General features: G+C 35.3%; 1 protein-coding gene across 1 annotated transcript; it reads left to right on the top strand.

The window, feature by feature from the left end:
- Positions 1 to 17,523: 17,523 nt before the first annotated feature.
- LOC122041987 (formate dehydrogenase 1, mitochondrial-like) lies at positions 17,524 to 19,340 on the top strand. The gene is made up of 6 exons (XM_042601894.1): positions 17,524 to 17,638; positions 17,738 to 17,912; positions 18,004 to 18,544; positions 18,646 to 18,770; positions 18,884 to 18,996; positions 19,113 to 19,340. Exons 1-6 carry the CDS (start codon positions 17,579 to 17,581, stop codon positions 19,224 to 19,226), a joined length of 1,128 nt encoding a protein of 375 aa, XP_042457828.1. The 5' UTR covers positions 17,524 to 17,578; the 3' UTR covers positions 19,227 to 19,340.
- The last annotated feature ends 210 nt before the right edge of the window (positions 19,341 to 19,550 follow it).

Genomic DNA, 19,550 nt, shown 5'->3' with positions numbered 1-19,550 from the left:
AACATAGAAAACATGAGCATCTGCAAGCGAGCGCCGCTCGTCAAGAGTTTGTCTGACAAATCGCTTCCTCTCTCTACACAGTACGAGGGCCTTAATATAGCGATGGATTGAATGTAGTAAATATTTTATTGTCAAATGGTTTTTTTTTATGTTTAATTGTTATCTTAAATATTGTAAATAGAAAACAATTTTCTTACAATGATAATGAGTTTTAACTATTGAAATTGTTATGATATTTCACCATATTAATCAATAGCTACAAATATTCTATGTCCATGTGACATGGAGAGAATGAAAGGTAATCTTAAAATTTCCTAACATATGAAAATAGCTCAAATGAAGAAAACACAAACTAGTTAAGCTTAATTTGGTGATACTAGTCTTTTAGTACTCATGGTTACTTGGTTGCTAGGTAAACTGTAATCATAATTTGGAATTTGAACTAATAATGCAGTAATAATAAATTTAATAAAATAAAAGCAATTAGTAAAATAAATAAATAAATAAAATTAAAAGTTTAACATGTTACTTAATACTTACTTTTTTCTCCGACCTTTAGTTCGGCTCAGCAACCCTGTTAAAAACAAATTGACAATATTAAATAAAATAAAAATTAGAAAAGTTAAAAAACCATTGATTAATGTGTAAAACAGTAAACATGAGAAAAAAAATTCATCATACATTATTTAAAAAAATCAAAAACCATCACCACCATCATCGTTATCATCGTAGGCATCATCATCGTCGTCATTGGGAGGATTCTGACTTTGAGCGGAGCTCAACTGAAGGTATTGCATGATTAATTCTTGTTGTCGGCGCATATCACTAATATTTCTCCAAATTAGCCCGTTCTAGGTCTCTTTGCACCCTTTCTTGGTCTCTTTGCGATGTTATTTCCTTCAGATGGCTAACCTCATCAGTCAAGGTATTTATTTGGGTCGTAAGTGCTGATGTGGAGGAAGAAGTTCCAACTAATCTTTGGGTTCTACTCAAGGAACTCATCCCCAATATCCTTCCCCCTTTTGGTCCTCCACTGGCCTCTAACCATAAACTCAAATTATTGCCAACAGACTCCTCAGACCCCTGACTATCGATACCAGCTTGTGAGCATGTTTGGGCTAGCTCGAGTTGATCATATTTTTCCTATTTTGTAAAACACATACGATATTGATTAGATATAATAGAAACACATATAATATTAAGACAATAATGGTACGTAACTAATTAAATTTAAACCATATATTAAGATAAAATAAATATTAATTCGAACCTTGACTCTTTTGCTCTCGCCCCACTCCATGTGTTATCTTTTTTTTTAAAAGTGCGGGTGAAAGTATCAATGAAAAAGCTCCTTCCCTATCTCCTTGGTCTAAAAAAACATTATTTCAAATAATGAAATAATTTGATATATATTAAAAATTTGTGAAAGAGTGAAAAAATTATCATTCTCCGTCTATGCTCATCTATGTTAATGGAGCCTCCCGCATAAATAGCACTTGAGTCACCAGAATTGTGAGATTGATTCATTCTATTCAGGTCACTCCTTTGTTTACTTTCCTCCGTTGCCCAAAATATAGTGATCCTCTCCCAATTTTCTTCAGTGATGAAGTTTGGCTTTTTCCCCCGACTCTTTGCGTGACTTAACATGTCTAATGTGATCGCCACATTTCTTTTTAAATATTCTTCGTATCTCCATTTCGTCATTCGGGTCCCAATTATTTAAGTGCTGAAATAGAAATTTGTTTATTATATAATAACTATAAGATTGAAGTAAACTCAAGAAAATATACTTTGAACTCGCTCCACCAAAGTTGTTTTGTGGCCGGTGGAGTGCTTGAATATGTCATAGAATCCCCTCCCCAATGGTTGTTCACGATTCTATTTATTTCTCGAACAACTAGTACCGGATTTTCAAATTTGCATTAAATTACAAAATAACGATGTTAAATAATTAAGATAAGCCTAACAAATAAAATATTTTATAGTACTTACGAATCACCGATGGGGACTAAAGGAGCTCTATCATTCCTAAACTCAGCAAATAAGTTTCTTGCTGAGTCAGGAGGATCTGAGTGGACGGGTAACTACTCTGGGTATGGTACTTGTGGCGGCGAATATGAAACCAGTGCAGAAGGTACATGAGATGGGCCCGGCTGATGAAGGGGTGGCATAGGTACACTGGCAGGGGAATATGATGCCGGTGGAGAAGACACATGGGATGGTCCTGCCTGAGTAGGGGGTGGCATAGGTTCACTGGCAGGTGATGGATGTGTCTGGTCCTGTGGTCGCCGTCTACGTCCACCACGTCGAAATATATGCTAGAAATTTCAATAATTTAATAAAGTTAATTACAGATCTGATACATAACAAAGGATAATTAAAAACTTACCATTTTTATGTAAAGATTCTGGAAAAGGGGGGAGGGGAAATTTATGAAATGTGACCTCTGATGACCTGTAGGAACAAATATAATGTGTTAACAGATAAAGTAAATCAAATTATAAAAGAGACAGTATATACAATAAAATATGGGAAATTTCTTTAAATAAGCTAACAAAACTTACCCATCATCAAAAATCAAAGTCATCATTATCATTATCATCCTCATCCTCCTCCTCCTCCTCATCATCAATTTCACTTCTATCCATGTTGATTACTACACCATTGGGATCTCGTAAAGTTGGAATAATATATTCCTCAGTCTGAAAGGTGTTTGAAACTTCCTCTTGTTGATATGCAATGTTTTCCCAACGTGCCTCAATTTTTTTTCATGCTTTGGTTTTACAAACAGCCCACCAATCAATCTTATCGCGTTTCAAACTCGGATATGAAGAATAGAATACTTGAATTGCTTGTTGTGCCAACACAAATGGTTCATATCTCTTATAAAATCTCTTATGATTTATTTCAACTAAATTATAATGTGGATGCACTTTCATCCCTCTAACAGGGTCAAACCAGCGACACATAAATAATATAACTTGCATTTGTGGCCCTGGGTATTCTACTTCTATAATTTCCTCCAACAAACCATAAAAATCATTGCTTGCACCTCCTTCATTGGATGACGATACGCACACCCCACTATTCATGGTATTCTTGCCCATTCCATAGTCTTGAGTATGAAAATTATATCCATTTATGAAATATGCTGGCCAAGTGCGTACGCATGAATTTGGACCCCATGACAGATGGATTAGCCATTCTTGCTCAAGTGAGCTTGATTAGCTTGAACCTAAGGTCAAAACACAAATTGTTAAAAGTATGCATATGTATCAACAAAATATAAATTTTTTACTTACATATGATTTGAACCATGCAGCAAATTCTTCTTCACAAAATCGATCGAACTCTTGTGTCGATAATTCAGAATATAAGTTGGTAAATATCCTACTCAAAAAAACATATTGTTACACAAACAATTGAAAAAATAAATATATATATATATATATATATACTTACTCGTAATATGACGATACTTCTGGACAATTTAGTAAAATATATGTTTGGGCTGCCCGCCATTCTTTACCAGTTAAGTATCTTTGTTTACAAGGTCCACTTGGTCGACCAAGGTAGTTAAAATTTGAAAATGAGGTAACATTTGGATCAATAGGACCCTCATCATTTCTGCCCGGTCTTCGCCTTTTGCATTGAACATGAGGTTCAAAATAATATGATGCAAAAGTGGTGACTTCCTCCACAATGTATGCATTAACAATAGAGACTTCAACTCGTGCTTTCCTTTTCACTTTTTTCTTCAAATGATATAAGAATCTGTTGAAGATATATAAAATTATATTAAATATATATATATATATATATATATATATATATGATCCAGGAGTAGAAGTAATTTATTTTTTTACATTCAAACAGTCGAATTATACAAATAAGACAATTTACCTTTCAAATGGATACATCCACCGAAAATGGACGGGTCCTCCAACTTTGGCCTCATATGGCAAGTGAACCAAAAGATGCTCCATGGAGTCAAAAAAAGAGGGTGGAAATATCCTTTCCAAATTGCACAAAATGATTGGAATATCTCTCTCTAACTTCTCCATGTGTGAACGTCTCAAAACTGTTGAGCAAATATCATGTAGGAAAATATATAACTCCGTAATCGCTCCCCATACAAATTGTGGTAAGAGTTCCTTAAAAGCAATAGGAATCAGTCTTTGCATTATGATATGACAATCATGACTTTTCATACCAATTAACTTCCATTCTTTCATATCGACACATCTTCCAAGATTAGAGACATACCCATCTGGAAATTTCAAAGATTTCAACCATTCACATAGGACACGTCGTTGATCCTTATTTAATGTATAAACTACCTTTGGCTTTGGTCCCCTACTATTTTCATCGACATCAAGAGTGGGACTTTTACATATGAGTCGCATATCTTTTCTTGCATTGAGATTGTCTTTTGTTTTTCCAGTGATATCCATCACAGTATTTATCATATTATCAAAAATATTCTTCTCAATATGCTTTACATCGAGATTATGATGTATCAAATGACTAAACCAATACGGCAAATCCCAAAATATACTTCGTTTAGTCCATTTATGTGTACTCCCATATTCATATGTTGTACCATATGGTTGTTCAATAACAGAGGGAAAGTGATGCACTCTGTACCAAATATCTTGACCTGTCAATCTCAATGGCGGAAGTGTTCTTTCGATCCTATTTTTAGTGAATTGATCTTTATTCTTTCTGAAATTATGATTTGTTGGTAAGAATTGCCTATGACAATCAAAATAACTTGGTTTCTTTCTATGTTTCAATCTGAATGACTTTGATCTCTCCATACAGATTGGGCATCCCAAGATCCCAGCAGTACTCCAACCTGATAGCATACCATAAGCTGGAAAGTCATTTATGGTCCAAAGAAGAGCAGCCTTCAGTATAAACATCTGGTTAGAATGAACATCGTACGTAGGAACACCTTCATCCCATAGTTGTTTAAGTTCTGCTATCAGAGGTTGCATATAAGTATCTATTAACTTCTTTGGATTTTGCGGACCTGGTACAACCAATGTTAAAAACATATAAGGTGTTTTCATGCACATCCCAGGTGGAAGATTATACGGCGTTAAAATAACTGGCCAACAAGAATAATTTCTTCCTGATTTACCAAACGGAGCAAATCCATCAGCACAGAGACATAATCTAATGTTTCTAGTCTCCTTTGCAAAACCTGGATATGTTCTATCAAAATTTTTCCACGCATCTGCATCTGACGGATGACACATTAAACCCTCTTCTGTTTGATGAGTTGCATGCCAAGTCATGTGTTCCGCAGTTGTCTTTGATGCATGCCACGTGAGCATTTGACGATCCATGGGGGCAGGTCTCACTATCTTTTATGACGCCATTTGACGATCGTTATGTTATGGCTAGTGCCACGTGAGCCATTACAATTAATTATAAAAAAAATTAATCTTCTTACATTTTTATCTGTAAAATCATACATCAATCTTTCATAATTACTCTAGAGATGTAGCGGTCCTTGCTGATACATTAAAGCCAGATCCTGTAACGTGTTCCTTCCAAAAAACAACTTAGCATTAGCCCACAATAGTTTAATTGATCTATTCATTGAATATCAATTATAATTTAACGTTGCTTGGCAACCTAACATAACCCTCTTCTTTTATCTGGGCTTGAGACCGACAATGACAAATTCGTCATGGGCAGAATTTCAAACTAGTAAAATCTAAAAAAAAAATTATGGATCAAATTTAATTTTCACCTATAAAAATAAAAAATTATTAGTCAAATTTAATTTAGTTAGAAAAAATTAGAAGTACCGGTCAAAATAACTTTTTGATTAAAATTCATTTTAATTAATAATTTAAATATTTTCCAACCAAATTAACTTTCCAAAATAAATTAATAATTATATTTTATTTAATAAATACTATATTTAAGTATATATATAATATATTAATACTTACCTTTCCTCCTTCGCCGCCCCTTGAATCTCTCCAAACCACAATTGCCCTCAACTAGTACAAAACTATAAGCAAACCACCAATACAAAACTAAATATTTACTACATTAAATCCAAAATAAACATCCATATATAATTCATCTTGTAGCCACATATACAAAAATATACAAAATGAGTTGTTACTCATCAAAATACACATGTTTTCCATTACTCTCCATATACATTAAATCACATGTTGTCCATTTGCTATTCTCCATATGGCTTTTAATTTACAAATTAGCAAGGCAAGTTACATCCTAACAAAGCTCACTTCTTGCATCAAAAAAACTCAAGCCTCACGAATTGCCCGACCTGCAAGAGAAAATTTTAACAAAACTTATCAAATTCCAGAATTCCAAAAGGAGAATGTAATTAACCAATCTGTAGTGTATAGAAGGCAAAAACAAACCAAATGAAGGAAACAAAAAGAGGTGCTTATTAGAGAATAATAGTACATGGAATCTACTAGGAGCAATGATACCTAGCTTAGCATGGTTTACTAAATAATTAGCATTGCATGAAGCTAACATTATTTAAATGAACTATCATCCAAGATCAATAGAATCCATGCAATGCGCATTACATCCATTAACATCTTGAAACAAAATATTCATGCAATTTTCTGTGCCATTTTCCAGACTGCATTACCTTTGAGAGCTAGTAGGCACAATATGCTTTTCCATTTTGCAAGTAACAAATTGGCAGGAGCTGCAAATTGATCTGCAATAAACAGACCCATCACAAAAGCATAAGTGAAAGTAAAAAATATGGGTTCAAAATCTTCCAATTAAAACTTGAACCAAAAGAATTGGATCATCATGATGAGTTATGGTAGGGTGAATTGTTTGTAGAGCTAAAACAATTCCACAAATTCCTCAAAATAGAAATCACATACGCACAGCTTTAATAATTACATAGGACACCTAAAAGAACCAAAGTGTCAATCAAATAAGTGTAGAATAAGAGCTATAACATTCACTACATTCCAACTGGAAAAATAGATTTTTCATTCCCATTTCATCAATACAAAGAGAAAATCTAACAAATTTAGCTGCAATGCACGTGCAATTCACGGGTAATTTACACTGTTCGCCCAAGCAAAAGTATATAGAGCAAACTATTAAGAAATCAAACTACAGCATATAGATGTTTTGTATATCAATATACTATGGATCATACACGAAATGCCTTTTCAAGCTCTTCATTTCATTATTCTCAAGCAATCACTAACATGCATATAGATTAACATAGTTGTGCTTGATGAAGCATCATAATTGTCATTCGCGATTGTAAATAGAAAAAATAATAAATTATAGGAGGAAAAATAAGATTAAGTCATGGCATATAGACGAAAATGATAAGGAGAGTACAAACAAGAAATTTGTAGAGTAACTCATAAGATACAAAAGGTCATCATCTAACAATTCACAAAGAGATAACTTCCACATTGTCAGTCCTTGCATAATTCGGAAACAACTAAATAAGCTACTCACACAACCCAGCCATTATTAATTTTGGACCACAAAGAGAGGCAATAAATAAGGGAAATGTCAGCTAATTCTGCTCATGGTAGAAATGCAAGAATGAAGTATTGAGCAAAGGGGATAGCTAGCTGTGAATAAACAAATTATTGGCAGTAAGGAATCAAAATCAATAAGTCATGGAGTCACAAATAAAGTGTTCAACCATCTTTTGAAGTCTAGTAATTTATACCTAGTAATGAATATAGTCTAGTACGCAATCCGCCCATTCGGATCGCACTTCGTCAATTTCTTCATTGGAGTAAATTGTTTTCTTGAACAGTTAACAAACCCAGATTAATTTAGTAAAAAAAAATCAGTAATGAAGAAGCAAAGTCAAATAAAAGAAATTATTTGAGAAAATTGAGAATATGTCAAATATTACCATTGAGCTAAGTGAATCCATCTCGCCAGTAGCATTTCCTTCAATAATTTCTCTCATAAATTTCATCACATAAAACCCACATTGTTTAGCATCAGGTTGTCGAGGACCCTATGTTAACAAAAAATTATCAACGAATAATGCACAGTTAAATAGTTTTCAATTAATCACAAGTAAACACATGTGTGTATATATAATATACAAACCTTTACAACTTCCCACGGAGGCTTCTTTTTCCCATTCCTTTGCTTGTTCGAATTGAACAATTTCAAGCTCCTTTGTACAACAAGAGTTGACAAATGAGTAATAAATTAAATTAAATGCTTAATTAAAAAACAAATATGTACTCACATATCCACTACATATTTCTAGTCCTCATAACGATTGCGATGATTAAGTGAATCGAACAAATAAACCATCTCCACATAAGGGTCGATGACAGTCAAAATCCAATGACAATTATGCACAAAACAGATAGTCAATGCATAAATTCAACAGAATTGTAGAAATAAATCTATTAAAAATGAAATTGTAATATTTATTTACCCAACATTGTGAGGTGCCAAAACTAGCTGATTTTTTGTTGCACCACTCAGCCTATCAGCCAATACACTTGCCCAGTTATTCAAGTATTCAGTCTTTTCATTTTTGTCAAGTTTGGATACAAATGGCATTACTGGAAGTGTTTGTGGATCCACAAATCTGAACTTATCGACCTTGTTTTCTTTTTTCATCTTTTTGAATAGAAACCTTCCATTCAAGCAAAAAAATGTTAGTATGTTAATACAAATAAAATGAAAAAAATGAGTGATGTGAAAACTTACCACATGTAAGCAACCAGACAATTAGCAGATATTGGCTCCAACTCATAAATAGGTGTGATGTCTTCAATGTTCACTAGCAGTTCGTACTCATGTTCAAAGAAATCATGATCAAAAACAATTGATATAGTTTTTTCGAGGTTGTCCAAAACACGCATAGAGTAACAGTACAATAAATGTAATGACCGTGGCACATTTGATGACAAGACAGGATTACTTCTTTTTGCAACATTTTTCTTCCTTTGAGGCTTCTACAAATTGCAAATATAAATATGTTTGTAGAAAGTTTTATCTCTTATGTTCAGCATCTTTCTGAACAACCCTTTAATTGGGTTTCAATTACCATCAATGTTCTTGTTCATGCATGTAACCTCAATATACAGATTACATGTGTGTGCTAGCTCTTATATATCTTGTATTACTAAATTGTATCCAACAAATACATACAACCTTCAATCAAAATCTAAGAAGGTTTGGTTGGAAAAATCCAACTAAACAACTATGCCAAGCAAATGAGAAAAAACCAGAAAATCATACACTAACCAAATCAGAAGCTGGAAATTTGTGGTTGCTGAAACGAGTCCTCAAAAATTCCCAATGAAGAATTAAATTTGTACTCACAGTGTGGTGGTCAAATGAGTCAGAAATTTACCTCATTTTTCATCACTACCCAACGTGCAGGCCAAGCAACATGGGTCCCAATTGCGCCACCAATGGTGTCACATTCATTTGGAATGGGAAAGGGCAACCTTGCTGAATTCTCCACAACCTCATCAATCAAGACACACATGCAATTCATGGGTAATGGGACACCATGAAGTAATTTTCCATCCCCATTGGCATGAACAACTGTACCATAGGCCACAATATTGGACTTTAATTCCAGTGACAGTGCAACTGGCATACCCTAGAAGACAATCAATCGTGTCATACATTGATGGACTCATTATTGCAAATAATATTAAGTATCCACAATTAAATACATATATACCTGCAAAAACTCAGTCTTGCTTAAAACTTGCATGTCGTCATCATTCAAAATTTTACTCTTCTCTGGTTTGATCTTATCCTCACTCGTGGTAGGCAACTTCACCGAGCAACTACCTTTCTCCTCAAACTCAAAGTCGCATCCACCTTTTTTAACATTTCTTCAAGTTTCTGTGTGCGTGTATCTTGTTCTACTATCCGTGCACTTTGTTCTAAGATTAGCTTCTTTGCCTCTAACAACTCCTTTTGATGATGAAGGATTAAGTCACCATCCTGAAGAGGACTATTCCAGATTTTGGAGATATTAAAATAGATTGTTGGAGTAATATGACCTCCAATCCCCCTAACACGCCCAGCATGTTCTTCAGAATCTAGTGCATTTGTGAGGATATCTTTCCTAGCCCCTTCAAACTGCAGCTTCCCCTCCATTTTTTGTTAAACGTAATCATCCTAACATGCCCAGACAAACAAAATAGTTACTAACAACAAAATTAATAAATAAAAAATAGTTAATTTTTCATGTATCACATACAATCTTTTTTGCTGTAATTTTGAGATCATCGCCTTCAAATTCACCCTCCTTATTGGCTCGTCCTCTCTTCCAAACAATAGCTCGATTTATATCATCATCATTACATAAATCAAATGCCTACAAAAAAAAATGAATCATGCCCTGTTCCTACAAAATCAAATTCATAAATAAACCACCAGCTTCAACATACTCACAATTTCGTCAGCGAAACGTGCATATCCTTTACGGGACAGCCGATGAGGGTATATGTTCTGCCTTCTTCTATTCTTTTGTTCATCACTTACTCTCTACTTAAAATTAAAATCAATTAAGTTCACTATCAACATTCAAAATATATATATATGAGAACTTTAATACAAATTGTCTGTGGTGTAGAGAAAAAATAGCTATCTATGGAAGGTTCAAGGAAACAAACAGTTTGAGAACCCTTAGCCTTAGAATTACACAAGGAAACAAGTAATGTTATCTGTTAGAAGTAGTATTATAACAATTATCTCTTCTATTAAGAAACAAAGCAAATGAAAGAGAGATAATGTTATCTAAGCCATTTTCAAAAACATATTGCTTGTTTCTTCGACTTTATGTTATAACAAAAGTAAAGATTTCAGAAAAGAGTAAAAGTATGAACCCTATCATCGAGAAGATTTGCGTAAGATAAAAACCCCCTAGTATGGATTTTTTCAGAAGGTGGAGAACTGGAAATTTTAAAACTGACAGCGAATAAATGAATCACACTATGTTAAATAAAGATTCTATTGTAGAACATCAATTAAGAACCATTGGGATTATCTTCTAAAAATTAAAATCAATTATGAATCTTACCCTGAAGTCGGCAGACATGCGATTTATTACAAAGGAACTCCAATCCTCTTGTGAAATACCATAGCCAATCGAGGGATCTTTCAACTCATCAGGTTTATCTAGCTTGTTGAAAACAAACTTTTGAGTGAGAAAAGCTTTATATTGACGTCATTTATTATTTGTTGAATGTAAACATCCTTTCCTCCAAGTTGGGTCAATATTGTACGTCAGCTGTAAAAACACATAAAAAATTTAACAAGCACGTTAAATATAGCATAACCATTCGAGAGCTCATTTAAATTCTCAAAGCATTCTAACTTACATTCATCGATTCCCATATTAACTCTTTAACATCATTTGGCACCTGCTTCCATGATTTGTAAGTTATGGAGATCTTTTCTCGAACGAGAACGCCAATGTAGCTTTGCATTTCACCCGCAAATTCTCCAACTGGCTGTCCAATTTTATTGAAGCTAACAACCTTTTTAATTCCTTGGACCCTTAGCCTAACAAGCCTATCCAAACATGTACGCCCCATCGATGTTCTTGTTGACTCCGTTTCTATAGATTTCATTGAAGTTTGACCCTCGCAACTATTGTTAGTGGCAGAATATGAAGAACTTTCTTTAGCCTTCTGAATCCTCAGTAATCTCTTTGCATTAGCTGCCATAGTGTCCACATCCAAATTCTGATGAGAACCCTATTTCCTGCAAAAGGCAGCAACCTGTTAGGCATTTAAATTATAGAGAAAATAAAGCGAGAATGAAGACAAATGACAATTATATTACAATAAGAATAAATATGTTAACAAAATAGATCAACAAACAAAATGTACACACAGGTTAAACAATAGATTACTGTTAATTATTGTCAATCCATATCCCATCACAGTGTTCACGAACGCATGATGGTTCATTTTCATCTATGCCGTCAACGTCCATTGATTCCATTGATATAAACCCTCCTGTGGAACTTGGATACTGGATTGTAGCATTTTTCAACTCATCACCATTTATGTATTCCATGTGATCCTTAGTAGGAGTGGCAAGTATAACATGCCATGCAGGATCTTGAGGATCTTCAATGTAGAATATTTGCTTTGCTTGACTCCCCAAGATAAAAGAGTCAGATTTAAATCCAATTCTGTTGAGGTTTACCAACGTGAAACCAAGGTCATCAACTTTAATACCGGTATTATTCTCAACCCAATTACATTTAAACATCGGAACTTGAAAATTGTGATAATCGAGTTCCCAAATTTCTTGAATAACTCCATAGAAAGTCATGTCCGACACAATTGGATTTTTGTCCTTCGCACTAGCAACTTGCATTGTCTGTGCAACTAAACTTACTCCGGAGTTTTGAACAGCTCGTGTATCATCGCGCTCCTTTGTATGATACGTAACTCTATCAATCAAATAACTAGAGTACTTCAACACTTGATTGCTAGGTCCGCGCGCTATCCACTTCAATCTTTCTGATATTTGAGAGCTAGAATTGCCAACTGCTCTCACACGATCACGTAACCAGACAATAAACGTCCGGTTATGCTCATCTTGTAGCCACTTTTTGGATTTGGCTTTATGAGGAAAGCTTGAGTTCAAAAATTCCAGGTGCTCCCTAAGGAACAGATTAGGGATAAGTTAACTAATGGAATACTAATAAGTTAATTAGTAGAACGTAAGAACAGTGCAATAAATATTAATGAGTAAGAGAATTACTCGATATAAGGATCAACGTCAACATCATTTTCCAAGACATAACGATGTGCTTAATGCAACTCATCATGACAAGTTGAGTGTAATATTGAGCTAGATAGAGGCCTAGTAAGTTGTACTTGCCGATACCTTGATGGGATCCCAATTGTATGCACACTAGACATGTAATCCGAGCAAATTCCACAGCCTCTTCAGCAATATAACATTCGGCTATACACCCTTCAGGACGATTGTGATTTCGCACATACCCTTTCAAGATCTTCATGAATCTTTCAAATGGGTACATTTGCCTATACCAAACCGGTCCAGACAATTTGACCTCCCATACAAGATGAACGGTTAAATGAATCATTATATCAAAAATAGATGGGGGAAAATATTTTTCAAGCAAACACAACACTGTCACAATCTCTCTTTGCAAATCATTCAACTTCGAGACATCTATCACTTTATTACATAGCACGTTGAAGAAGCCACAAAATCGAGTGATAGTATCTCTAACATGTTTAGGCAAGACATCACGGATGGCGACTGAAAGCAATTGTTGCATCAAAGTGTGATAGTCGTGTGACTTAAGGCCAATAAGTTTCAAGTCTTTCATCGACACCAGATTTTTAACATTGGATGAATATCCTGTGGGGACCTTTATTCCAAACAAAGATTTGCAAAGTTTTCTTTTTTCATCCTTACTTAGTGTATAACAAGCCGCTGGCAAAAAGGTTCTCTTCTCCCCGATCTTTGGTGCCAAATCAATCCTCAAATTCATCTCCACAAGGTCTAGTCTTGCAGCTACTCCATCCTTTGATTTTCCAAGAAAGTCAAGCAAAGTACCGATCAGACTTTCACACACATTTTTTTCAATATGCATTACATCAAGAACATTTCGAACATGTAGATGTTTTCAATAATCAAGTTCAAAGAATATAGATTTCTTTTTCCAGCATGATACAGTTTCGCCTTGCTTTAACTGAAACTTCCCATTTGCTTTTCCCGAACGATAATTAATTCTTTCAACTCGATCCAAAATTTCATGCCCAGTTAATGGTTTCAGTACGGGGTTAAGCTCTGGGTTCCCATTAAATGTTTTTTTTGCCTTCGATAAGGATGATTTGTAGGAAGAAATCTTCTATGGCCTGTATAACGCATTTTTCTACTATGCTTCAACCTTGTCGAATATGTTTCTTCACCACAAATAGGGCATGCACAATATCCTTTCACAACACAACCTGACATGTTCCCATATGCAGGAAAATCATTGATTGTCCATAGTAAGAGAGCCCTAAGCAAGAAATTCTCTTCTCCACATCCATCATATGCATCAACACCTATATCCCATAATCTTTTTAAGTCATCGATCAAAGGTGCTAAGTAAACGTCAATATCATTTCCCGGTTGTTTGGGACCTGAAATCAACAAAGTCAGCATCATAAATTTTCTCTTCATACACAACCATGGAGGAAGATTGTAAGTGATCATCACAACTGGCCAACAACTATATGCAGAACTCATCAAACTATGGGAATTGATCCCGTCTGCTGATAAGGACAATTTAAGATTTCTAGGTTCAGCAGCAAAATCTGGCCACTTCTGATCCACTACTTTCCAAGCGGGCGCATCAGCCGGATGACGCAAGTAACCGTCAAGTACTCTTTTATCTGCATGCCAAGTTAACTCCTTACATATCTCCTTATTCCGAAATAATCTTTGAAATCTTGAAATAGGCGGAAAGTTCCAAAGAACCTTTGCAGGAACTCCATTTATCGTACCTTTTTTACCCAACTTCCACCTAGACATTCCACATACAGGACAATTAGTCAAATTCTCATGCTCCTTCTGGTATAAGATATAATCAATAGGGCAAGCATGAATTTTCACATAATGCATCCCTAATGCACATAAACTTTTCTTTGCATCATACAATGATGAAGGCAATTCATTATCATTAGGAAGCATTTCTCCAAACAAACTTAGTAAATCTGTGAAACTTTTGCCACTCCAACTATATTTTGCCTTCAAGTTATACAATTTCACAAGTGCAGATAACTTTGTAAATTTGGCACACCCCGGATATAAAGGTTTATCAGCATCTTCAAGTAGCTTATGAAATTGGTTTGGGTTCTCTGCATAACTATCAAATGTAGCATGTACCATATCAATAGGTTCCTCGCCAAAAGATTTATGTTCATCTTTCATTGAGTTATTGTATTCAGTCTTTTCACCATGCCAAATCCATTTATGGTATGTTAAATCTATACCATTACAACACAAATGTGCCCTTATAATGTCAACATTTCTCTTCTGCAGATTACCATATCTTGAACATGGGCATGGTATTTCATTCGGATCAGTAGCATTTCGTAATGCAAATTGCAAGAAAGACTCTACCCCAACCTCATATTCATGTGATAGCCTATTCTTTGACATCCAATCTTTGTCCACTTTTTATAACTATCAGCCCGAAACGCGTCAAAACCTACCTTCAAAAAATTATACATCATACAACAAGTTCAAAACACAATCTCAAGTACCAAATACTATAATAAAACATTCAAGATAATAGAGTAATACTCGACATAAACCAACCGGACAGAAATGTGTTGTGTGATTTTGTGAGAACTAATTAATAAATAAATGGTGATATTAACAAATCTTGGGTGTACATATATACAAGAGGATTAATTGGAAAGATTATTGGTTAACAAACCCTCACCCTAGTTGTTACAATGGCTCTCAACTTATTTGTTCATGTTATTATCTCAACTCTTGATCTAATCTAATGTTTGTGTTTATGTTAAAAAAATACATATGTCTTGATCTAATCTAATTATTTTTAAAAAAAAAATATTCCTTAATAAAATTAAATGAGCATAAATAATAAAGATGACATTAATTAATTATTAAAATAATGAGCAAAAAATAATGAACTTCAGATTATGAAAATTCAATAAGAGAACAAGCTATAATTCAATGTGCGGTTGTAAAGGATGTAAAAAGCCTAAACTTGCACTAGATAAGAAAAAAAAACTAAAAATGAGCATGAACGTACAAAAGTGTCAACATATGTCTAAAGAGCCAAAGGGAACAAAACTAAAAGTGTATTGAGCAATTACCACAAGAAACCGACTCCGTTCACATGGAACAGAACAAAAAGCCAAGAAGCTCATGGAAATGGGAAGAACAATCAAACGGGCAATGTGCGAAACAACTATAAACTTCAATCAGTAATCAAAACAAAAAGGAAGGACTTTCTTTATTTCCCTTCTACCAATTTTCTGTTCCCCCAAATTCCATCTCCGTCCATCAAGTGGCAAGCCGTGCAAGACCTAGAAAACCTATCCGAACACACTATTTCAACCAATAAAAGTGAATAACAAACAGAAATCGATGCTTAAAACTGACACCTTCAGAGATCAAACACCACAAACTTTGACATATGAGCAGGCAAATGGCATGATGAAACAAATCAAAAGCTAAAAATAAGAAGAAAAGAGAATGTTGCGCTTGCAAATACAAGCATAGTGGAATCAAAAGTAGGTTTTGTTTTTTGAGACAAAATTTATGAACGAAGACAAGACCTAGGTTATGAATCTACCTTGACTATGGCTCTAGCACAAATCCAAAGAAGACAAGACCTAGGTTATGAATCGACGGACTGGAGTGCCACCTTTGCCGAAGAAATACACCTCGTCCGATCAAAAGGTTCCACGAGCGAAAGAAGCAGCAATGGAAGGTCAAAGGGCCTCGTCGAACTCAGAAACCTGCTCACCAGGAAACGAGAGGAGCACACCGTCATGGAGGAAGATCCAGGAGAGGCGTGAACAGATTGTATGAGGAGAGGGAAAGAAAATTGCCTTAGATTCAGGAGCGCGAAGGAAAAACACGGCGCCGAAAAGAAAACAGCGAGGAAAAGGAAAACAGCGAGGGGGGAAAATGACCAAATTAAATTACAACGGTTTTTTCAAAACTGTTGTCGTAGCCGCTAAAAACGCGGATAAAGACAACGGTTTATAAAACCGTTGTAAAAAGTGTTGTCGTTTTAAAAAAAAAAATCGCTCAATGACAACAGTTTTGCCAAAATCGTTGTCTTTTATATTTAATGGAGAGTTCAAAGACAACGGTTTTTGCCAAAACCGTTGTCTTTGAGCAAATACGCAACGCCTTCTCTTAAAACCGTTGTCGTAGGGGTGTTGTCGTTTGTAGTTTTTGTTGTAGTGAATAGTTTAATTGATCCTTTAATTGAACATCTATTATAATTTAACGCTGCTTGGCAACCTAACACAGCCCTCTTCTTTTATCCGGGCTTGAGATCGACTATGACTGATTCGTCATGGGCAGAATTTCAAACTAGTAAAAACTAAAAGAAATTATGGATCAAATTTAATTTTCACCTATAAAAATTAAAAATTATTAGTCCAATCTAAATTCCACAAATAAAAATTAAATATTATTAGTCAAATTTAATTTAGTTAGTAAAAAATTAGAAGTACCGGTCAAAATAACTTTTTATTAAAATTCTTTTTAATTAATAATTTTAAATATTTTCCAACCAAATTAACTTTCCAAAATAAATTAATAATTATATTTCATTTAATAAATACTATATTAATGTATATATATAATATATTAATACTTACCTTTCCTCCTTCGCCGCCCCTTGAGTTTCTCCAAATCACAATTGTCCTCAACTAGTACTCTTCTATCTTTCTTTTTGTCTTTTTTTTTCTCTCTATAAATTGACTCTCCGCTTCGTTTCGTCACATCGCTCAATATCTCTTATCCTCGTACACGATTGCTACACTGGTAATTAAGGAAGATGGCGACGCTCAGCGCTGCAGCAGCCACAGTCGACGGAACGGGCTCCAGGACGCTCCATGTAATCCCACTACTCGATCGGGTTATTTAATTTGCCGCCATAACACCATGGCATGCATGTATCTGATTATATTTTGTCATAACCGTACATGCACTGCAGGCTAATTCGCCAGACAGCAAGAAGATCGTCGGCGTTTTCTACAAGGCCAACCAGTACGCTTCCCTGAATCCTGAATTTGTAGGGTGCGCTGAAGCCGCCTTGGGCATTCGGGACTGGCTAGAATCGAAAGGCCACCAGTACATTGTAACTGATGACAAAGAAGGCCCAAATTGCGGTTCGTATGCTAAATTTCTCTGATTGTTAGTCATCGAATTGGAACGGATATTGGGCTAATTTAATTTAGCTGCTTTATTTTCTCATGGCAGAGTTAGAGAAACACATTCACGACATGCATGTTTTGATCACGACTCCCTTCCATCCGGTTTACGTGACCGCGGAGAAGATAAAGAAAGCCAAAAACCTGCAACTTCTTCTGACCGCTGGGGTTGGCTCGGACCACGTCGATCTGAAAGCGGCAGCCGACGCAGGAATCACTGTAGTAGAAATCAGCGGAAGCAATGCTGTCTCGGTGGCAGAGGATGAATTGATGCGAATTCTCATCCTCGTCCGGAACTTCTTGCCTGGTTATCGTCAGGTGATCGACGGTGACTGGAACGTCGCGGGCATCGCGCACAGGGCTTACGATCTTGAGGGTAAGACTGTCGGCATTATCGGGGCGGGGCGCATCGGGAAGCTTTTGCTTCAGCGCCTGAAGCCTTTCAACTGCAATCTGCTTTACCATGACCGCCTCACGATTTCACCTGAACTGGAGAAAGAGACAGGAGCTAAGTTTGAGGAAGATCTTGATGTAATTCTCCCAAAGTGTGACGTCGTCGTCATAAACACGCCTCTTACCGAGAAAACCAGGTCTCATTTTTATTTTTTTTAGTTTTTTTTGTTCCTTCCGATGACTGATCGGACATTGGATCGACGACTCCAGAAATTAATGCTCTCTCTGTTTCCTTCAGAGGAATGTTTGATAAGGAGAGGATCGGGAAGTTGAAGAAGGGAGTTCTCATCGTGAATAATGCTCGAGCTGCTATCATGGACGCCCAAGCAGTCGTAGATGCTTGCTCTAGTGGGCACATTGCAGGTTCATATGATAACTATCCGATCCGTTGAAAAAATGAATCAGATCAGAAGATTTAATTTATTTTATTTTATTGCTAAATAAATGAATCCATCCATCTTGCTCTGATCATTCAGGTTACAGTGGCGACGTTTGGAATCCCCAGCCAGCTCCCAGAGATCATCCATGGCGCTACATGCCAAACCACGCAATGACTCCCCATGTATCTGGCACCACCATTAACAGCCAAGTAGGTTTTCTTGGCAGTTTCTTCGGCCACGTACATTCAATTTGCTTCTTCTTCCTTGGAAAATTTTGTTGGACTTGATGATTAATTAACATGGTTAAATTATCTAAATTGTGCAGCTGAGATATGCGGATGGAGTGAAAGACACACTCGATAAGTACTTCAAAGGAGAGGAATTTCTAGCTCAAAACTACATTGTCAAGGAGGGAAAGCTTGCGAGCCAATACCAATGAAACGAATGATGACCTCTCTTTTATATATCTTCTCAGTTCAAGAATGTTTGCATGTTGAGTTATGGAGTTTCTGCAATTAGTATTAAAATAAGAGGAGATGATTTGTTGCTTTGATCGTTACTCTTGACCAGAAACGACTTTTATATATTGATTATTATATTAAGATGATACTAAATGTAATAATTAAAACATATTAAAGGTTTTTAATTTACCATAGTCCAGTTAATCTAAGGATATGATTAAAGAGAAATTTTTTTTAATTAAAAGAGTATCTTTGAATCTATTTTTCTGTTTTAAAAAAATATATCCCTAAAAATAGTAGTT

Source organism: Zingiber officinale, chromosome 2A, assembly GCF_018446385.1.
Source record: "Zingiber officinale cultivar Zhangliang chromosome 2A, Zo_v1.1, whole genome shotgun sequence".
In the NCBI taxonomy this organism is placed as follows: Eukaryota; Viridiplantae; Streptophyta; class Magnoliopsida; order Zingiberales; family Zingiberaceae; genus Zingiber; species Zingiber officinale.
The sequence above is the reverse complement of the archived record's forward strand: the minus strand, read 5'-3'. Positions and strand labels throughout refer to the sequence as shown.

What these genes read in the sequence shown, in the direction of transcription:
- LOC122041987 (XM_042601894.1), top strand. Translation starts at nt 17,579, where the DNA reads ATGGCGACGCTCAGCGCTGCAGCAGCCACAGTCGACGGAACGGGCTCC. An exon ending in CTCTAGTGGGCACATTGCAG is followed by an intron (nt 18,771 to 18,883) that starts GTTCATATGATA and finishes CTGATCATTCAG; the next exon opens with GTTACAGTGGCGACGTTTGG. An exon ending in GCACCACCATTAACAGCCAA is followed by an intron (nt 18,997 to 19,112) that starts GTAGGTTTTCTT and finishes TAAATTGTGCAG; the next exon opens with CTGAGATATGCGGATGGAGT.